The sequence below is a fragment of the Rana temporaria genome, chromosome 10 (genome assembly GCF_905171775.1).
Source record: "Rana temporaria chromosome 10, aRanTem1.1, whole genome shotgun sequence".
In the NCBI taxonomy this organism is placed as follows: Eukaryota; Metazoa; Chordata; class Amphibia; order Anura; family Ranidae; genus Rana; species Rana temporaria.
In genome coordinates, this window is record NC_053498.1 from 143,709,753 (window position 1) to 143,729,449 (window position 19,697).

General features: G+C 45.4%; 1 protein-coding gene across 3 annotated transcripts in view; it reads right to left on the minus strand.

The window, feature by feature from the left end:
* Positions 1-19,697, minus strand: part of MEGF6 (multiple EGF like domains 6) — a 409,802-nt gene that overhangs the window by 110,814 nt on the left and 279,291 nt on the right. For all 3 annotated transcript variants that reach the window (XM_040326458.1, XM_040326457.1, XM_040326459.1), the window contains one exon: positions 9,005-9,127. In XM_040326458.1, the coding sequence (XP_040182392.1) occupies positions 9,005-9,127 (123 nt within the window). The remainder of the gene's footprint in view (positions 1-9,004; positions 9,128-19,697) is intronic.

Below are 19,697 nucleotides of genomic sequence, written 5' to 3' on the forward strand. Positions count from 1 at the left end.
GGCCGGGGGGGGGGGGGCAGGCTTAAAGCTGTGTGAGGGGCCCCAAAATTTATGATGGCTGCCCTGGACAGAAGTATTAGGAAATCTAAACTTTTAGAGCTCTCACCAGAACAAGAGGTGAAGGAAAGTTTCTCAATAGGGACAAATGTTCTGGTTTAGGCAATTTTCTCTTGTTTTTCTGTTGTATCTCCATGACAGGAAGTGACAATAAATCTCCTGAGTTGGACACAGACAGCAACAAATAAAGAGTTTTAACTCTTTCCTACTTTAGCCTAAACAAAACACTTTAACCACTTGCCGCCCGCCAATGACAAATTTACGTCGGCAAAGTGATTGTAAAATCCTGAGTGGACGTCATATGACGTCCTCTCAGGATTTTGAGCCGCTGCGCGCCCCCGGGGCTCGCATCGCAGCGATCGTTGTTGCAGGGTGTCAGTCTGACACCCCGCAACACCGATCAAGGTAAAGAGTCTCTCACGGAGACTCTTTATCACGTGATCAGCCGTGTCCAATCAATGATGTAAACAGGAAAAGCCGTTAATCGGCTTTTCCTCACTTGCGTCTGTCAGACGCGAGTAGAGGAGAGCCGATCGGCTGCTCCTGTGACAGGGGGGGTTTGTGCTGATCGATTATCAGCACAGCCCCCCCGAGGATGCCCACTGGACCACCAGGGATGCCCACTGGACCCCCAGGGATGCCCACTAGACCACCAGGGATGCAACAAAAAAAGAGACACAAAAAATGGATGCCAATCAGTGGCGCAATGGATGCCAATCAGTGCCCACAATGGGCATCACTGCTTGGCAGGCATTGTTTGGCACTGATTGGCATCCATTAGTACAACACATACGATAGTACCCATCTATGCCCATCCGTGCCACCTATCAGGGCCCATGCATGCTGCCTATCAGTGCCCATCCATGCCGCCTATCAGTGCCTATCTGTGCCGCCTATCCGTGCCGCCTATCCGCGCCGCCTATCTGTGCCCATCAGTGCCGCCTATCTGTGCCCATCTGTGCCACCTATCCATGCCCATCTGTGCCGCCTATCCAAGCCCATCCATGCCGCCTATCCGTGCCGCCTATCAGTGCCCATCCGTGCCGCCCATCAGTGTCGCATATTAGTGCCCATCAAAATCTGGAAAAGAAGAGAAGCTTGAAGGGAAGAGAAGCTGGAGGATAAGCGAAGCTGGAATAGAAGAGAAGCTGGAATAGAACAGAAGTTGGAAAAGAGAAGCTGGAAGAAAAGAGAAGCTGGAAGAAAAGAGAAGCTGGAAGAAAAGAGAAGCTGGAAGAAAAGAGAAGCTGGAAGGGAAGAGAAGCTGGAAGGGAAGAGAAGCTGGAAGGGAAGAGAAGCTGGAGGATAAAGAAGCTGGAAGGGAAGAGAAGCTGGAGGATAAAGAAGCTGGAAGGGAAGAGAAGCTGGAAGGGAAGAGAAGCTGGAAGGGAAGAGAAGCTGGAAGGGAAGAGAAGCTGGAGGATAAGAGAAGCTGGAAGGGAAGAGAAGCTGGTGGATAAGAGAAGCTGGATGAAAAGAGAAGCTGGAAAAGAAGAGAAGCTGGAATAGAACAGAAGTTGGAAAAGAGAAGCTGGAAGAAAAGATAAGTTGGAGGAGAAGATACGTTGGAAGAAAAGAGAAGCTGGAAAGGGAAGAGAAGCTGGAAAGGGAAGAGAAGCTGGAAAGGGAAGAGAAGCTGGAAGAAAAGAGAAGCTGGAAGAAAAGAGAAGCTGGAAGAAAAGAGAAGCTGGAAGGGAAGAGAAGCTGGAAGGGAAGAGAAGCTGGAAGGGAAGAGAAGCTGGAAGGGAAGAGAAGCTGGAAGGGAAGAGAAGCTGGAAGAAAAGAGAAGCTGGAAGGGAAGAGAAGCTGGAAGGGAAGAGAAGCTGGAAGGGAAGAGAAGATGGAAGGGAAGAGAAGATGGAAGGGAAGAGAAGATGGAAGGGAAGAGAAGCTGGAAGGTAAGAGAAGATGGAAGGGAAGAGAAGCTGGAAGGGAAGAGAAGCTGGACGAGAAGAGAAGCTGGAAGAAAAGAGAAGCTGGAAGGGAAGAGAAGCTAGAGGAGAAGAGCTGGAGAAGAGAAGCTGGAAGAAGAAAAAAATATGGAAGGGAAGAGAAGCTGAAAGGGAAGAGAAGCTGAAAAAAGAGAAGTGAGAAAAGAAGCAAGAAGAGAAGAGAAGTCACACTGCTGAATCAGCGAGTCTTCAGTGGACATCACCAAAGATCGGGGGAGTACAGCAGGTGGAGCTGCATTTTTATTTTATCACATACTGGGTGCTGAAATTAAACAAATATACTTAATACATTTTCCTGCTCTTTGCAGATTATGCTTCTTCCAGCACCCTAATCAAGGTCCAAACACAGAATGAACAAGCTTCAACAGAACCCATTTTTACCCTCAGTACGGGTTTCGTAATGTAATCTAATCCCAAAGCAGCTCACTGCTGCCCCCTATGTTATTTAGTTTTTTTTTACAGACTGCAATGTCTATCTACATCTACAGCCTTTCTCTGATCTCCTTTGTAATTGGGTTACAATGTTTTACCATCTGTGACAAGGCCAGGCCAGGGTAACACAATATAAGCTTAGTGATTGACTAGTGTAGACTTCTAAAACCTTAACATTTGTTCTAAATGTTATCCTATAGAAATGTATTGGTAGCCCAACCTGCCACAGCCCCCTTACCCGTCTTTCAGGTTTGTGCCGAGCCTACAAGCACATAACCACCAGCTGTGGTGACCACTTGGTCAATGGCTGCAAAGACTCACACAGAGACCTATATGCATAATTTTCATGATTTAATAATTGTTAGTGAATCTTGTAAACAAGTCGGGAGACAATTCAGCCAGAGAAAAGAGCTCCTTCATAGGTCATTAAATTAATTTAATATTCCGCGCAGCCTTTGTATAGCCGGTGATGAATTCTTGCCATTCCCTCCAAGTCTCAGGAACAGCGGGTGTAAATTTCAGTTGTATAATCTCCTCCGCGATTGACTGGGTTCATAATAGGAGCAGAGTGTCGAGGATCGCTACTTTGCTTTTTCTAATAGCCAAATGTACTTTTAGTAGGAGTGTAAAGAGATTTTAAATTAAGAAAATCAAAAACTATCGTACGGAGAGGGAGGATATGTACAGATCATTTGGTCAGTATCAAAACTGAAGAGATTTCATGGAAAATGTTAGAAATGTCCTTTATAATCATTAATGTGTATAGAAAACAATATATTTAGTGTTTGATAAATTTGATACATTTACTATATATTGCATGCATTGAGTAAAGTATTAGCCTGGATTCACACTTGAGCAGGACTGTGTTAAGGTGGTTTTGGATTTTTTCTCGGGGCTATGGGCCCCAGATACGGGGCTATAGCCCCAGTAGCAACCCCCTAGCGACGCCACTGTGTCTAAGCAAACAAAGAACTATAACAATACAGGTTCTGGTGAGAAGGGTCTAAAGCAGAGGTCTCCAAACTTTCTAAATAAAGGGCCAGTTTACTTTTTTCAGACTTTATGGGGACTGGACCGGGACCATCAGGATTAGAAAATGTCCCAGCATTAATGGGAGTAAACAATGCCCCATCTTTGGTGTCATTGGTAGGAATTGTGTCCCATTGTTGATGTCATTGGGAGAAATTGTGCCCAGTCAATGGTGTCATTGGGCCCAATTGTTGGTGTCATTGAAAGGAACTATGCCATGTCAATGGTGTCATTGGGAGGACTGTGCACCATCATTGGTGTCATTAGGAAGAATTGTGCCCCTTTATTGGTGACAGTGGATGAAATTGTTTCCCAAGGGCCAGATAAAAGCAAGCAAAGGGCCACATCTGGCCTCCAGGCCACAGTTTGGGGACCACTGGACTAAAGGAATTAAAAAGCCATCCAATCAAATCTTCTTAGAAATGAGGTCTCTCACATGTCTCATTCCATCGCATAGCCCAAAAATATGAGTATTAAGCCTAATTTTAGGACAGTGGGTGGGGCCATGCAAATTAGTCCTTTACACCAGGGGTCTTGAAACTTTTCAGTATGAGGACCACATTGTATATTTTTAAAATATTCATGGGCCAGAAATAAAACCTAGCTTCCCTTATATGAATCCTCATTAAATTTAGGCTGACCGGGATCAGCTGTGATGCAAATAGCCGAATTTCCGAATGTTCGAGTATCTAAATTTTTCTGAATATCGGTAATTGCGAAAATTCAGAAATTCGACAATTCAACATTTTGGAAATTGGAAGATTCAGAAATTATGAAATTTGAATATTCAAAAAATAAGAATGAAAACCTGAAAAGTCAAAACAACGAAAATTAAAAAATCTGAAATAACAACTAATAATAACTTAACTATTACTATTAAAATTATAGGTATTGGAATTTCCTTTAAAATGTGGCTGTTTGTGAATGTAACGAATACAAATTTATCTGAAGTTCCAAAATAAAGAATACCGCATCTAAACAAATTATAATAAATAATATGTTTTTATTATTATTAATATTATTATTTATCATTATAAATTCGTCACGTTCCATTAGTTTAGATGCGGCATTAATTCGTATTCGTTACGTTCACTAACAGCCAAATTTGAAAGGAAATTCAAATACCTATATTGTAATAGTTAGTAATAGTTAAGTTATTATTAGTTAATTATTATTTCAGATTTTAGAATTTTAGGGTTTTTGAATTGTAGAATTTCCAAACTTTCGAAATTCCCAATTTTCGAATTTACGAATTCCCAATTTTCGAAATTCCGCATCTCCTAATTTCTAAACTTTTGAAATTCCCAATTTTTTAATTTTCGAAAGTTACGAATTCTCAAATTTTTCAAACTTTCAAAAATTCCCAGTTTTCGAATTTACGAATTCCCAATTTTCGAAATTCCGCATCTCCTAATTTCTAAACTTTTGAAGTTCCCAATGTTTGAATTTTCGAAAGTTACGAATTCTCAATTTTCGAATTTCCGCATTTCCTAAGCTCCGAATTCTCAAATTTCCAAACTTTCGAAATTCCCAACTTTCGAATTCCCAATTTTTCAAATTTTCAAATTTCCGCATTTCCTAATTTACAAATTTCCGCATTTGCTAATTTTCAAATTTACGAATTTCCAATTTTCGAAATTCCGCATCTCCTAATTTCTAGATTTTTAAAATTCCCAATTTCCGCATTTCCTAATTTTCAAATTTCCGCATTTCCTAATTTTCAAATTTCCGCATTTCCTAATTTTTGAATTTCCGCATTTCCTAATTTCAAATTTCTGCATTTCCTCATTTTCAAATTTCCGCATTTCCTAATTTTTGAATTTCCAAATTTTCGATTTTTTTTTTAATAAAACGAATAAAAAGAAAACACATTTTTTGGCAGTGCACATGTGGAGTGTCTGAGTCATGAAACCGACTGAACAGAACCAGAAGTCATTTGGCCGTTTTAAAACCCAGCTCCCTGTAGCCATTTGCCTAAAGCTCAGGTTTGTGAGGGCTTTTCCCTGTCATTAGCTTCCGTTATCCGTTTTGGGGTGGACTGACCCTTTAAATCCATCTAGTCTCACAGAATAACACGGACAAGTGTTTCTGTAAAACAACATCACAAATGACTCTGAGACAGGACAGGACTTCAAGCACAGAGCCAACAACGCAGGTGTGATCCGCAACAGGCAGGCTTTTATCCCAATGATAAATCCCTGTAATTGGTGACGATGGACAGGTACAGATATGCAATTAACCGAGACGTTTATGTCCGGGTTTTGGCACAGCTTATGCGCTTTAGTCTTTAATTGACCATAATCTCTCTTCGCTGCTCTCAGAAAAGGCTCGACGTTTCCCCCAACCGCGTGCAAAGAAACTTTTTTCTTCTTATCGATGGAATTACGCTCCAAAGAACATTTCCTGGTACCTCGGCAGATCTACAGATAAGGGAGGATGTTGTCAGACAAAACTGTCCGGTTCTTGGACGGCGCTCACCGAGACAGATGCTACTGACAGCGAACGGCGCTGTGAAGGAATGACATCTGTCACCGGAGTGTCTGCCAAGCGCTGGCCTGACAGCGGCCCCAGCAGATTGCGACTCGTTCAGGAGCTCGGGGGAGTCGTGTCGTAATGACAGCAACAAAGCCGCGCGGAGGAAATGTAATGTGATGATTTCATAAGCCGGCTTGCCAGCGCAATTAGAGAGAGATGTGTTCCTATTTCTGTACGCTTGGCTGGCTGATCGCTCGCCAGGCGGCCTTGGCGGTAATCATTCTGGAGGGGGAGATCGGGGCACTAGAGGGCGCCAACGTCTGCTAAGAAATGTTGCAAGTTATCAAGATTCAGGTGCCAAAGACAAGACAAGGGGGCGATTTACTAAAACTGGAGGGTGCAAAATCTGGTGCAGCTGTGCATGGGAGCCAATCAGCTTCTAACTTCAGCTTCTTCATTTAAAGTGATACTAAAGCTTCAAATGAAATAAAATAAAACAAACATGTCATACTTACTTCTACTGTGCAGCTCGTTTTGCACAGAGTGGCCCCAATCCTCCTCTTCTGATATCCTTCTGCGGCTGTCTCGGCTCTTCCCCGCTTCTGATACCCCCCTCTGGGAAGCTCTCTCCCAAGGGGGTTACCTTGCGGGCGCGCTCCTGAGTCCTGTATTCGGCATCCATAGCCGCCGACTACAGGACTCGGCCCCGCCCCCCCCCACGTCATTGGAGTTGATTGACAGCAGCACGTGCCAATGGCTGCACTGCTATCAATCTATCCAATAAAGAGCCAAGAAGACCAAGCAAAGGAAGAGCGTGTTTGTGACGCGGGACTTTCCAGGGCTCAGGTAAGTAAAACGGGGGGGGGGGGGGTCAGGGATCGTAAGATGTTTTTTCACCTTAAAGGGGTTGTAAAGGTTCGTTTTTTATTTTCTAAATAGGTTCCTTTAAACTAGTGCATTGTTGGTTCACTTACCTTTTCCTTCCATTTCCCTTCTAAATGTTTTTTTTCTTTGTCTGAATTTCTCACTTCCTGTTCCTCCTCAGTAAGCTTGCCCCCATCATCCGAGCCGTTCTGGCTGGGGGTTAGTCAGCGTGCTCGCCCCCTCCCTTGGGACTACATCCCTGCGGAGAGATGCTGTGTTCACAAGGGGGGATGGGCACACTGACTAACCCACACAGTGTCTCCCTGCAGGAATGTAGTTCCAAGGGAGGGGGCGAGCATGCTGACTAACCCCCATAGCGTCTCCCCGCAGGAATGTAGTCCCAAGGGAGGGGGCGAGCATGCTGACTAACCCCCACAGCATCTCCCCGCAGGAATGTAGTCCCAAGGGTTGGGGGCTCGTCCGGGACAACCTGGTTGAATGATGCTGGCCATCAGACTGAGGACATCTAGTGACAGAAAAAATGTACTGCATAGGCTGGGGGCTCGTCCGGGTCAACCTGGTTTAATGATGCTGGCCATCAGAGTGAAGACATCTAGTGGCAGAAAAAAAGTACTGCATAGGTTGGGGGCTCGTCCGGGACAACCTGGTTGAATGATGCTGGCCATCAGACTGAGAACATCTAGTGGCAGAAAAAAAGTACTACATAGGTTGGGGGCTTGTCTGGGACAACCTGGTTGAATGATGCTGGCCATCAGACTGAGGACATCCAGTGGCAGAAAAAAGTACTGCATAGGTTGGGGGCTCGTCTGGGACAACCTGGTTGAATGATGCTGGCCATCAGACTAAGGACATCTAGTGGCAGAAAAAAAGTACTACATAGGTTGGGGGCTTGTCTGGGACAACCTGGTTGAATGATGCTGGCCATCAGACTGAGGACATCCAGTGGCAGAAAAAAGTACTGCATAGGTTGGGGGCTCGTCTGGGACAACCTGGTTGAATGATGCTGGCCATCAGACTGAGGACATCCAGTGGCAGAAAAAAAGTACTGCATTGGTTGGGGGCTCGTCTGGGACAACCTGGTTGAATGATGCTGGCCATCAGACTGAGGACATCCAGTGGCAGAAAAAAGTACTGTATAGGTTTGGGGCACGTCCGGGACAACCTGGTTGAATGATGCTGGCCATCAGACTGAGAATATCTAGTGGCAGAAAAAAGTACTGCATAGGTTGGGGGCTCGTCTGGGACAACCAGGTTGAATGATGCTGGCCATCAGACTGAGTACAGCTAGTGGCAGAAAAAAAATACTGCAAAGGTTGGCGGCTCGTCCAGGACAACCTGGTTGAATGATGCTGGCCATCACACTGAGGACATCTAGTGGCAGAAAAAAAGTACTGCATAGGTTAGGGGCTCGTCAGGGACAACCTGGTTGAATGATGCTGGCCATCAGACTGAGGACATCTAGTGGCAGAAAAAAAGTAATGCATAGGTTGGGGGCTCATCCGGGACAACCTGGTTGAATGATGCTGGCCATCAGACTGAGGACATCTAGTGGCAGAAAAAAAGTAATGCATAGGTTGGGGGCTCGTCCAGGACAACCTGGTTGAATGATGCTGACCATCAGACTGAGGACATCTAGTGGCAGAAAAAAAGTACTGCAGGGGAAATCTCTATATTAAAGGTGGACATTGCAGCAAAAGGGCTTAATGGGCTGTTCATTTTTATTTGGAATTCTGCTTTAACGGGTCAGTCCAAGGATCACCCTTTAATTACAGACGCAGCACAACTTTTCCACTGCTCCAGATCTACTCGGCTACGACATGCTGCAGCAAAGGACTAACCGCACGCTAGTAAATGTTCATATTTCTGCTCATGTACTTGGCCATTAAATGCACAATAAAAAGTATTTTTATTTTCACAGAAACAATCATCATTTTTTTATATCATCGCACAGAGCTATGTGGCCTATTTATTTACAGCCGTGCTTAGTGGAACCCTTTAAATTTTTATAGAAGAGGCACATTGGAACGGTGCTTAAAATGTAAAGGTTTTACAAGCAGCACTTGTACGCGTTCCAAGCCAGGAAGAAAAAGAAAAAAAAAAGGCGCCGAGCGCTGCCAAAGGGATAAACGGCAATGATAATCCCCGAAATGGAACGCTGGACGGAGATTACTTACTGATGCAGGACCTGCTGTCCGCGTGGAGGCGGAAGCCCGCTTTACACTCGCAGCGATACGACCCCGGAGTGTTGACGCAGCGCTGCTGGCAGCCGCCGTTATGGACCTGGCACTCGTCGACATCTAGGACAGAGAAAGAGAAAAGGAAATTAACAGCTGGACCATAATCATTCCACCATTGTTAAAAAAAAAAAATGGCAATAATCGTTTTCAAATATTATTGTCTGAAAATAAAAGGCAAACGCAGCGCGGCCGCCGGGCGAAATTCTCATGTAAATAACCTCAATAGGGACCATTAAAAAGGAACCAAAAGCACTACTTATTTTTGTTATGTCATATAAAGAAAATGGCTTTAGCGAGTCAAAGACAAATTCTCTTCATTTCTGCCTCACATTCTGCTGCTGCGGTTTTGGAGGCCTAAAGTGTGTGTGTGCGATCGAAAATCACGTTTCCAGGATGTTTGCCATCTTTCTTCACTATGTAGCACCCTCCTAGATTAGTGTGGGCTGATAGGTAAATCTAGACAGTTCCTCTGTAATCAGTGGAGCAGGGATTGATTGTTTAGGCTTGCTTAGTATGTAGGCAGGGCCAGTGCTACCACTAGGCAAACTAGGCAACCGCCTAGGGTGCCCTGCAGCCTAGGGGTGCCCGGCCACTGGTGTTTCTACCCTCTTCTCTCTGCAGCAAGCAACCAAGTCTCAGCATCAGCAGGCAGTTGCCGCTCCATTTGCACATAGTATCAGAGGCGCAGTGGTGGCGGAGAACTGTGTCTGTATCCCGACTCCCGAATGAATGGAAGGAAGCAAACATTCATTGATGGGCGCTGGTGAGGCTGCATTGATGGGCGCTGGTGAGGCTGCATTGATGGGCGCTGGTGAGGGTGCATCTGATGTGCACTGGTGAGGGTGCATTTGATGGGCGCTGGTGAGGCTGCATTTGATGGGCGCTGGTGAGGCTGCATTTGATGGGCGCTGGTGAGGCTGCATTTGATGGGCGTTGGTGAGGCTGCATTTGATGGGCGTTGGTGAGGCTGCATTTGATGGGCGCTGGTGAGGGTGCATCTGATGTGCACTGGTGAGGGTGCATTTGATGGGCGCTGGTGAGGCTGCATTTGATGGGCGCTGGTGAGGCTGCATTTGATGGGCGCTGGTGAGGCTGCATTTGATGGGCGCTGGTGGGCTGCATTTGATGGGTGCTTCATTAAAAAGGTGGGGTTTACAAGGGTAGGGTAAAGGGGGTGGAGCCAAGGGGGGGCGGAGAAATTAGGTTTTGCCTAGGGTGTCAAAAAAGCTTACACCAGCCCTGATGCCAATCACCGGGTCCCGGCCAATGATTGACCGCCGGCACTCGGGTATCAGGCTGCAATGATGGGCGCTGGTGAGGCTGCATTTTATGGGCACCGGTGAGGCTGCATTTGATGGGTGCTGGTAGGCTGCATTTGATGTGTGTTTTATTAAAAAGGTGGGGTATACATGGGCAGGGCAAAGAGGGTGGAGTCAGGGGTGGGGCCAAGGGGGGCGGCAAAATTAGGTTTCGCCTAGGATGTCAAAAATCCTTGAACCAGCCCTGTGTGTAGGCAGGTGTAGTCTACTATCTCCACTGCAGGTGGTGCTCTTCCACAGTGGAATTGCAGTTAGAGTGCAAGTCAAGAGGAACATAGTTCCTCTATGATTTCTTGGTTCACTAGGGAAGCTATCCAGGGATTATGCCACCCAATGTGACTAACAGCCATCTTGGGGCAGGCAGAGCCTATTTAAGCCCCGATGGAGATTGGAGAGGAGCACACCGACGTCCAAAAACTGCAATTCTCCAAGAAATATAGTGCTAAAGAAGCCGAAACGTGTTGGGTCTACTTGTTTACATTTATCTCCAATAAATAACTATAAAATTCATCAAGTGAGACCTTTTTTTTGGACATCAGGCTCTCCTCTCTAATCACCTAAGATTTCACTGCAGTAACGCCTCCATTGTCGTTATCAGAAAGGTAGCAGCACTAGACCCCAACGGAGTCTATCACTTACCACCACCTACAATTGGGATACATCCCATTGGAAGCAATTCCTTCTATACCTTCCAAACAGTAATTTGCAGCTAGGTAGGCTCGTGTGGGACCAGTCCAATGCTGTCTACCACTCAAACTTGATGTTTAAGGCCCTGGCTCCCAGGCTTGTCGCACATTTTGAGAGTTGGTAGAGTAGGGACAGGTACCCCGCCTGATAGGAATAGAACTAGGGGCAGGAAAAGGTTCCCGGTGAGAAAGGAAAGCCTAGGGCTTGCAACTTCTCTGGACATCTTCCTGCCCTCTTAACAGGTGCTGTCACAGCTCGGCTGAAACCTGCTCTCTACAAGCTGTTGGAACCGTGGCAATGTCATTTTGCGCAGGGACTGTTCTAAACGTGGGAAAAATGCACCACTTTACAGGCATACTATAGACACCCCCAGGTACGATTTTTTTTTTTATTATTCACTTTTATTGTTTCACTTTAAGCATTATTAACCACTTGACCACCGCCCCATGTCAAAAAGACGTCCTGTTTTTAAAGTTGAATATCTCGGTAACGGCAGCAGCTGCTGCCACAACCGAGATATTCATCTTTTCAGGGGGCGGTGGTGTACACGATAACGGCGGTCTCCGCCGCGAGATCGCCGTTATCGGTGGCGGGAGAGGGGCCCCCCCCCTCCCGCCGCTCTCCCGCGCCCTCCGCCGCTTACCGGAGCCGTCGGTAGCGGCGGAGGGGATCGGATGTGTCCGGCAGCTGAGCGGGGACGGGACTGAAGGAGAAATCTCCTTCACCCGTCCTCATAGCTCTGCTGGGCGGAAGTGACGTCAAAACGTCAGTCCCGTCCAGCCTCTTAAAGAAACATTTTTTTTTTTGTCATTTGAAAAAATGACATTTTTTTTTTTTTTTTGCATTTAAGTCTAAATATGAGATCTGAGGTCTTTTTGACCCCAGATCTCATATTTAAGAGGACCTGTCACGCTTTTTTCTATTACAAGGGATGTTTACATTCCTTGTAATAGGAATAAAAGTGATCAATTTTTTTTTTTTATTTCAGTGTAAAAAATTATAAAACTAAATAAAAATAAATAAGAAAACAACATTTTTTTTTTTTAAAGCGCCCCATCCCGACGAGCTCGCGCGCAGAAGCGAACGCATACGCGAGTAGCGCCCGCATATGAAAACGGTATTCAAACCACACAAGTGAGGTATCGCCGCGATCGTTAGAGCGAGAGCAATAATTCTAGCCCTAGACCTACTCTGCAATTTAAAAAATGCAACCTGAGGAATTTTTTAAACGTCGCCTATCGAGATTTTTAAGGGTAAAAGTTTGACGCCATGCCACGAGCGGGCGCAATTTTTAAGCGTGACATGTTGGGTATCATTTTACTCGGCGTAACATTATCTTTCACAATATATAAACAAATTGGGCAAAATTTATTGTTGTCTTATTTTTTAATTCAAAAAAGTGATTTTTATCCAAAAAAAGTGCGCTTGTAAGACCGCTGCGCAAATACGGTGTGACAAAAAGTTTTGCAGTGACTGCCATTTTATTCTCTAGGGTGTTAGAAAAAAATATATATATAATGTTTGGGGGTTTTAAGTAATTATATAACAAAAAATTGTTTTAGTCTCGTAAACACCGAATCTGAAAAATTAGCCCGGTGGGAAAGAGGTTAAAATCACTGCCCCCAAAAAAAACTTCTGTTTTTTAACTTTTTTTTTCATTGATACATGTCCACTGGGGCAAGACCTGGGTCCCCAAACACTTTTTATGAAAATAACTTGCATATTAATCTTTAAAATGAGCACTTTTGGTTTTTCACATTCGTGTTCCATAGACTTTAATGGTGTTCGTGTGTTCGAACATATTTTTTGCCTGTTCGCAAGCAGGGGTGTTCGGCTCATCCCTACTATTTACTACAACTTTAACCACTACCTGACGGCCGTACGCCGTACGACTTTATACGGATCTTTATACGGATCTTAATTTCCGGAAGGCCGTCTATATACGGCCTCCGGCCTCCAGCCACTGTGGGGGGCGTGAGCCCCGCCGACGTCGCCGCGCGTGCCCGCCGCATCACTGAGATGCCGATGCGCGTGCCTGGTCGCCGCGATGTCCTCCAGGCACCCGCGATCGGCGGTTACAGAGACAAGGATGTGGATCTGTGTGTGTAAACACACAGATCCACGTCCTGTCAGGGAGAGGGGAGACCGATCTGTCTCCCTTGTACATAGGGACACAGATCGGTCACCTCCCCCAGTCAGTCCCCTCCCCCCCACAGTTAGAAACACTATGCAGGGCACACATTTAACCCCTTCCTCACCCCCTAGTGTTAACCCCTTCAATGCCAGTCACAATTATACAGTAATCAGTGCATATTTATAGCACTGATCGCAATATAAATGTGAATGGTGCAAAAAATGTGTCAAAAGTGTCCGATGTGTCCGCCATAAGGTTGCAGTGCCGATAAAAATCGCAGATTGCCGCCATTACTAGTAAAAAAATTATAAAAAATAATAAATTCTGTCCCCTATTTTGTAGGCGATATAACTTTTGTGCAAACTAGTCGCTTATTGCGATTTTTATTTATTTTTTCACCAAAAATATTTAGAAGAATACGTATCAGCCTAGACTGAGAAAAAAATAGTTTTTTTTAAAAAAAAAGGGCAATTTATTATAGCAACAAGTAAAAAATATTGAATTTTTTTCAAAATGTACGCTTTTTTTTGTTTATAGCCAAAAAATAAAAACCGCAGAGGTGATCAAATACCACCAAAAGAAAGCTCTACTTGTGGGGAAAAAAGGACGTCAATTTTGTTTGGGAGCCACGTCGCAAGACTGCGCAATTGTCAGTTAAAGGGACGCAGTGCCGGAAGCTGAAATTTCAAATGGGCAGGAGGGGGGTATATGTGCCCAGTAAGCAAGTGGTTAAGTAAAATGGTCTCCTGCAAGTCGGCTTCACACTGAATCGTAGTGCGTAATTAAGAGAGACTCGCGTGTCTTCTGTCGCAGGAATAGTAGCCATTAGTCACATTGCACAATAAAACATCCCTTCTGGTGTTTGTTAATGTTAGGCGGAATTCATTTATTGGACGATTCCTTGAAGGTCGCGCGTCTTTTGGCCATGGAGTGTCTCCTAAGTGGCTCGGCGTTGCCCCGACAACTTTTGTAAATGTACAGAAAGTGCATTCCTCATGGAGAGCCGGCTACATAGGTTACATAGTTTCTTAATATCCCATCTTGTATCCATTTTCCATGCCTATTTTAGATATTATCTGCAGCGCTCCTGGAATGTTCTCAGGGTCACAGGAAGACCATGCTGGACAACCGCCAGATGATCTATAGGATGAGTTCTGGATCCCAACGGAGCAAAGTATAATAAAACACATCCGGCCGAGACCGCTATCAGAAAAATAGGTACCGAAGGCTGGGGGGTGCAGGGTGACTCTTCTGCAGACAAACCACAAACCTGCTAGTCTCAAGATAGTTTACCCAATACAAGAGCAAGTGGGATGGATAGAACACAGAAGGTTGTGAACCTCTGCCAGGTTTTTATTGCCGTCTCCCTGGCAGTGGTGACTGTTGTTTTTTTTTTTGGTGGTGGGAGGAGGCACCACAAGGAACCAATAAGTAAGAAAAGAGCAGAGTGACAGAGTGATGAGCTTATCACTGTGCTGCATTCACCTTTCACTGTCTAGTCACAGGCTGGGGGCAGGGCCAGGACAAAGTGAATTGGGGGCATCTAGTGGCAGAAATGTACTGCATAGGTTGGGGGCTCGTCCGGGACAACCTGGTTAAATGATGCTGGCCATCAGACGGGGGACATCTAGTGGCAGAAAAAAGTACTGCATAGGTTGGGGGCTCGTCCGGGACAACCTGGTTGAATGATGCTGGCCATCAGACTGAGGACAGCTAATGGCAGAAAAAAAGTACTGCATAGTCACAAGACCCGATTCCTGATTGGCCGCCTGGAGGATCAGTGTTACACACCTGGGTGGGCTTGGTTCGCTGTGCTCTGCGCCCCAGGCCCACCCTATTTTGAAGGCTATTAGAGCTTCTGGCTTTAATCAGGTGCTTCAAAAAAAACTCCCACCCCCATTGGAATCCATGCATCCTACAAGGGGTTGGACGCACAGAGAGGGGGGGGGGCGCCCTTAATGGACAGGGTGCGCCTGCTCCCTGGTGGGGATTTCTCCACTCACTACCCACACCAGGGACACTCTGTGAGTCAGGATGTGACTAGTTTCACCAGCACAGAAACCAGGATAAACCCCCACGCCCCCCCAATAAGCAAAACCTTGACAGAGGTTCTAACTCTTCCCTGTTTCCTTGGTAAGAGGAGAGATCTTATAGAACCCAGAGGTCTCCATAAAGGATGATTACATTTCTTGTGATAGCAATAAAAGTGATCAAATAAAAAAAAAATATATACCGTATTTATCGGCGTATACCGCGCACTTTTTTGCCCTGAAAATCAGGGCAAAATCGTGGGTGCGCGATATACGCCGATACCCGCTTTCCCGCGCAGAGTTTGAATACTGCGCCGGCATATACCGAGCGCAGTACACTTGTGTATAGTCGGGCAGTCTCGGCTCCTCTCGCGCTGACGTCCTGGGATGTACAGGACGTGAGCGCGAGAGGAGCCGAACCTGCCCGACTATACACGAGTGTACTGCGCTCGGTATATGCCGGCGCAGTATTCAAACTCGGAGCGGTAAACGAGCGGGGAGGACGCCGCAGAAGGACGCCGGACCCGACGAAGAGGACACCCGAAGCCGCAGACGGACGCCGGACCCGACGAGGCCGCCGATGGACGCCGCGCAAGACACCAAAACTGTAAGTACAAAAATCTCTTTTCCACAGGAATGCGGGTCCACTTTAGGGGTGCGCGCTATACGCCGATAAATTAGGTAACTATTAATAAAGTGACAGTGTAAAAATAAAACATTTTTAATAAAATAAAAATTAAGTGCCCCGCCCCCTCCATGCTTGGGGGCAGAGGCGAACGCACACGTAGGTTGCGCCAGAATAAAAGCCACTTTGCAATTATTCATTGATCTCCTAAGCTGAGCTGCATCTTGCACTGCACTGATTATTACATGATAAGATATAAAGGTTTCACGATTTTTTTTAATGAATTCTTGAAAATGTTAATCATGGATCCTTAAATATTTTACACATGCAGAACCTCCTGAAGATGCAGCAGGGGGACCGCCCCCCCCCCCCCGCCCCCTCCGGAGATTTACTATACAATCAAAATGAAGAGTTAGCATCCGTCGTTGTTTGCCAGCCTGCTAATACAGAGCTTGGCACCTCAAATACGGGTAATGAATTTGCCGGCAGCAGATTAATTGCCATCATTCATCCATTGCCATAACGGCAAAGCGGAGTCGCGTGCCCATCTGTGTGGCAGGGGAAGTCAAGGACCAGCATTCAGATCTCCGCAGTACATAAGACGTTCTTTTTATATGGATTATATGTGTAGGCTTTTATGTGGCTGCCTATATTTTACATATAGCTTTATTTTATTGTTAGTTTTTTTTATGTGTTCTAGTCGGTAGATGCCTTAAAATGCACGGTGCTGCCTCTTTGGTGTAATGTAATGAATGTTTGTTGTGTGGATGAGGATTAGTGGAGGTGGAAGCCCCAATGGGTCATCACCTAGCACTTGCATGTGTTGATAAAGAACGTTGCTCCCTCTAGAGCAGGCATGTCCAAAGTCCGGCCCAAGGGCCAATCGCGGCCCGCATTCCGGTTTAATACAGCCCCCCTGGTGATTCGGATATATATATTTATCGGCGCTGCCTCGGAGGGGGGCAGGACGAGTGCTGTCAGATTACATACATAAGAATCTCCTGTTTACTCGGCGGTGGCTTTAACCACTTGCCGACCTGCCGCCGTCGTTTTACGGCGGCAGGTTGGCTCCCCTGCGCGAGAGCACGTAATATAACGTTGGCTCTCGCGCAGGCCACCAGGGGCGCGTGCATGCCGCCGGAGGCGCGCGCCCCACACTCGCCCCCGACCCCCGGCATCCGCGATTGCTCGTTACAGAGCGGGGACTGTGAGCTGTGTGTGTAAACAGAGGTTCTCTATGTCTCTCTATGTCGAAACTTTTCTCTCTATAATGTGGAATCTTTTCTCTCTATGTCGAATCTTCATGTCTCTATAATGTAAAATCTTTTCTCTCTATGTCGAATCTCCATGTCTCTATAATGTCGAATCTTTTCTCTCTATGTTGAATCTTTTCTCTCTACAATGTGGAATCTTTTCTCTCTATGTCGAATCTTCATGTCTCTATAATGTCAAATCTTTTCCCTCTATGTCAAATCTTTTCTCTCTATGTCGAATCTTCATGTCTCTACAATGTGGAATCTTTTCTCTCTATGTCGAATCTTCATGTCTCTATAATGTAAAATCTTTTCTCTCTATGTCGAATCTTCATGTCTCTATAATGTAAAATCTTTTCTCTCTATGTCGAATCTTCATGTCTCTATAATGTTGAATCTTTTCTCTCTATGTTGAATCTTTTCTCTCTATGTTGAATCTTTTCTCTCTATGTTGAATCTTCATGTCTCTATAATGTTGAATCTTTTCTCTCGGTGTCGAATAATCTTGGACTAATAGAGTTAGGTTAGGCAAATTCAACCGCAGGTTCGATAGACACAGATCGCTATTGTCACGTCATGTCAAATCTTCTATCTATATCGAACTGTTGTCGCAACAAAACGAAAAAAAAAAAAAAAGCATTTTTTATGTCGGATCTTTCAGAATTCGGATTCTGTACATTTGTTATCGTTTGTTAAAATAAACGCGAAAATCCCTGAAATTCAGACGAAAACGAATGCACATTCTTCCCTCCGACCACCAATACAGTATAAGGAACATTCTTTTTACTGGCTACCAGTGTAAGGGGCATTACTCACACCGGCCACCAATGTAATGGGCATTCTTCTCACTGGCCACCAATGTTTAGGAAATTTCTGTCATTGAACGCCAATAAATTGATGTTAATTAGCGTTACCTGAAAATTTAAAATAAAGTAAATGGGTGGAGAAAGACTGAGGTGAGGACATGTCTTTGTGCTGTGAAAGGTGTCCTTCATCCCCTCTCACTAATCCCGGAGGTATGCAGAGATGCCAGAGGCCAGAACGGCGTTCCGGGGCCTTCGTAGCAGCCCTGTACTATTCTCTGGCCAAGGAGCTCCTTCCATGTAAAGCAGAAGATCTCTAAACAAAGCTCGGCATTCTACAACATGTAGCGAAACGCCTGTCTTCCTAGAACAATGAGCTGATGGGGCAAAAAAAAAAACCTTGAGATCACGTGGAACACGGGAAAATATTTGCAGACTGAAAACAAAACAAGGGTGAGTTTAATTAGAGAGGAATTCGGTTTTGGAAAAACACGTTCATTAAACAATTTATAACATGTTTGGAAACGTTGAACGGCTGAATTCACAGAATGGAAAGCCCCATTGATTACATGTTTAGCTTCGCACGGTTCTTCCTGTGGCGAGGATACGTGTGTCAATAAATACACAGCAGACCGCCGGGGCCCTGCGATCTACGGAATTTTCATCTCGCTTTAACGCTAAACTCCACGCAGAGAAAACAAACGCCGCTTATCCCAAACATGTGTTCAGGGACGATCGTTAAACGCATTTTTTTTAAATGCAATAGGGTACCTACCTGAGTTTGGCTGGATGGAAATCTCTTGCGTTTCCCTGCACAGCAATACTAAGGCTAGGTTCACACTTGTGTGTTATGGAAACGAAATCGCACGCTTTGCCGCAAAGCACAAAATCACCAGCCCTTTTGGAGACGCACAGCGGTGCCATTGGTTCCTAAAGCCCCCCCCCCCCCCCCCCCCAACCCTAACCCTAGCCATATTCTTCAATGGGAAACCCTAACCCCAACCCCTAACCCCAACAATAACCCCAACAATAACCCTAACACCCTAACCCCTAACCCAAACCCTAACCCCAACCCCCTAACCCTAACCCCCTAACACCCTAACCCTAGCCATATTCTTCAATGGGAAACCCTAACCCCAAACCCCAAACCCAACCCCTAACCCCTAACCCCAACCCCAACCTCAACCCCAACCCCTAACCCCAACCCAAACCCCCTAACCCTAACACCCTAACGCCCTAACACCCTAACCCTAACACTAAATAATGGTAATGCGTGCGTTTTCATGCGTGCCAAAACACACGGTCCAAACTGTAAAGATCACCATACCTACATTTCAGCTTAAGGCTGGGTTCACACTACTACACTACTTTCATCCTACTTTGCTCTGCTACATTGGTCCTACATTTATCCTACATTGGTCCTACATCCATCCTACTTTCATGAACAGGATACTACTTTGGTCCGACTTCAATGATATTCAATGGGCCTGAAGTAGGATCAATGTAGGACCAAAAGTAGTACAGGGAGAATTTTCAAAGTCGGACCGACTTGTGTAGGACGCTACAAGACGCTCTCATAGGGAAACATTGAACACAGAGCAAAGTAGGATGAAAGTAGTGTAGTAGTGTGAACCCAGCCTTAGGTTTTCTTTCACGGACTGAATGTAACCTTTCCACTGTAAGAAAACCCATTCCGAAGAGAAAAAAATATTAAAGCGGAGTTCCACCCAAAAATTGAACTTCACTTTTCAGAATCCCCCCCCCTCCGGTGTCACATTT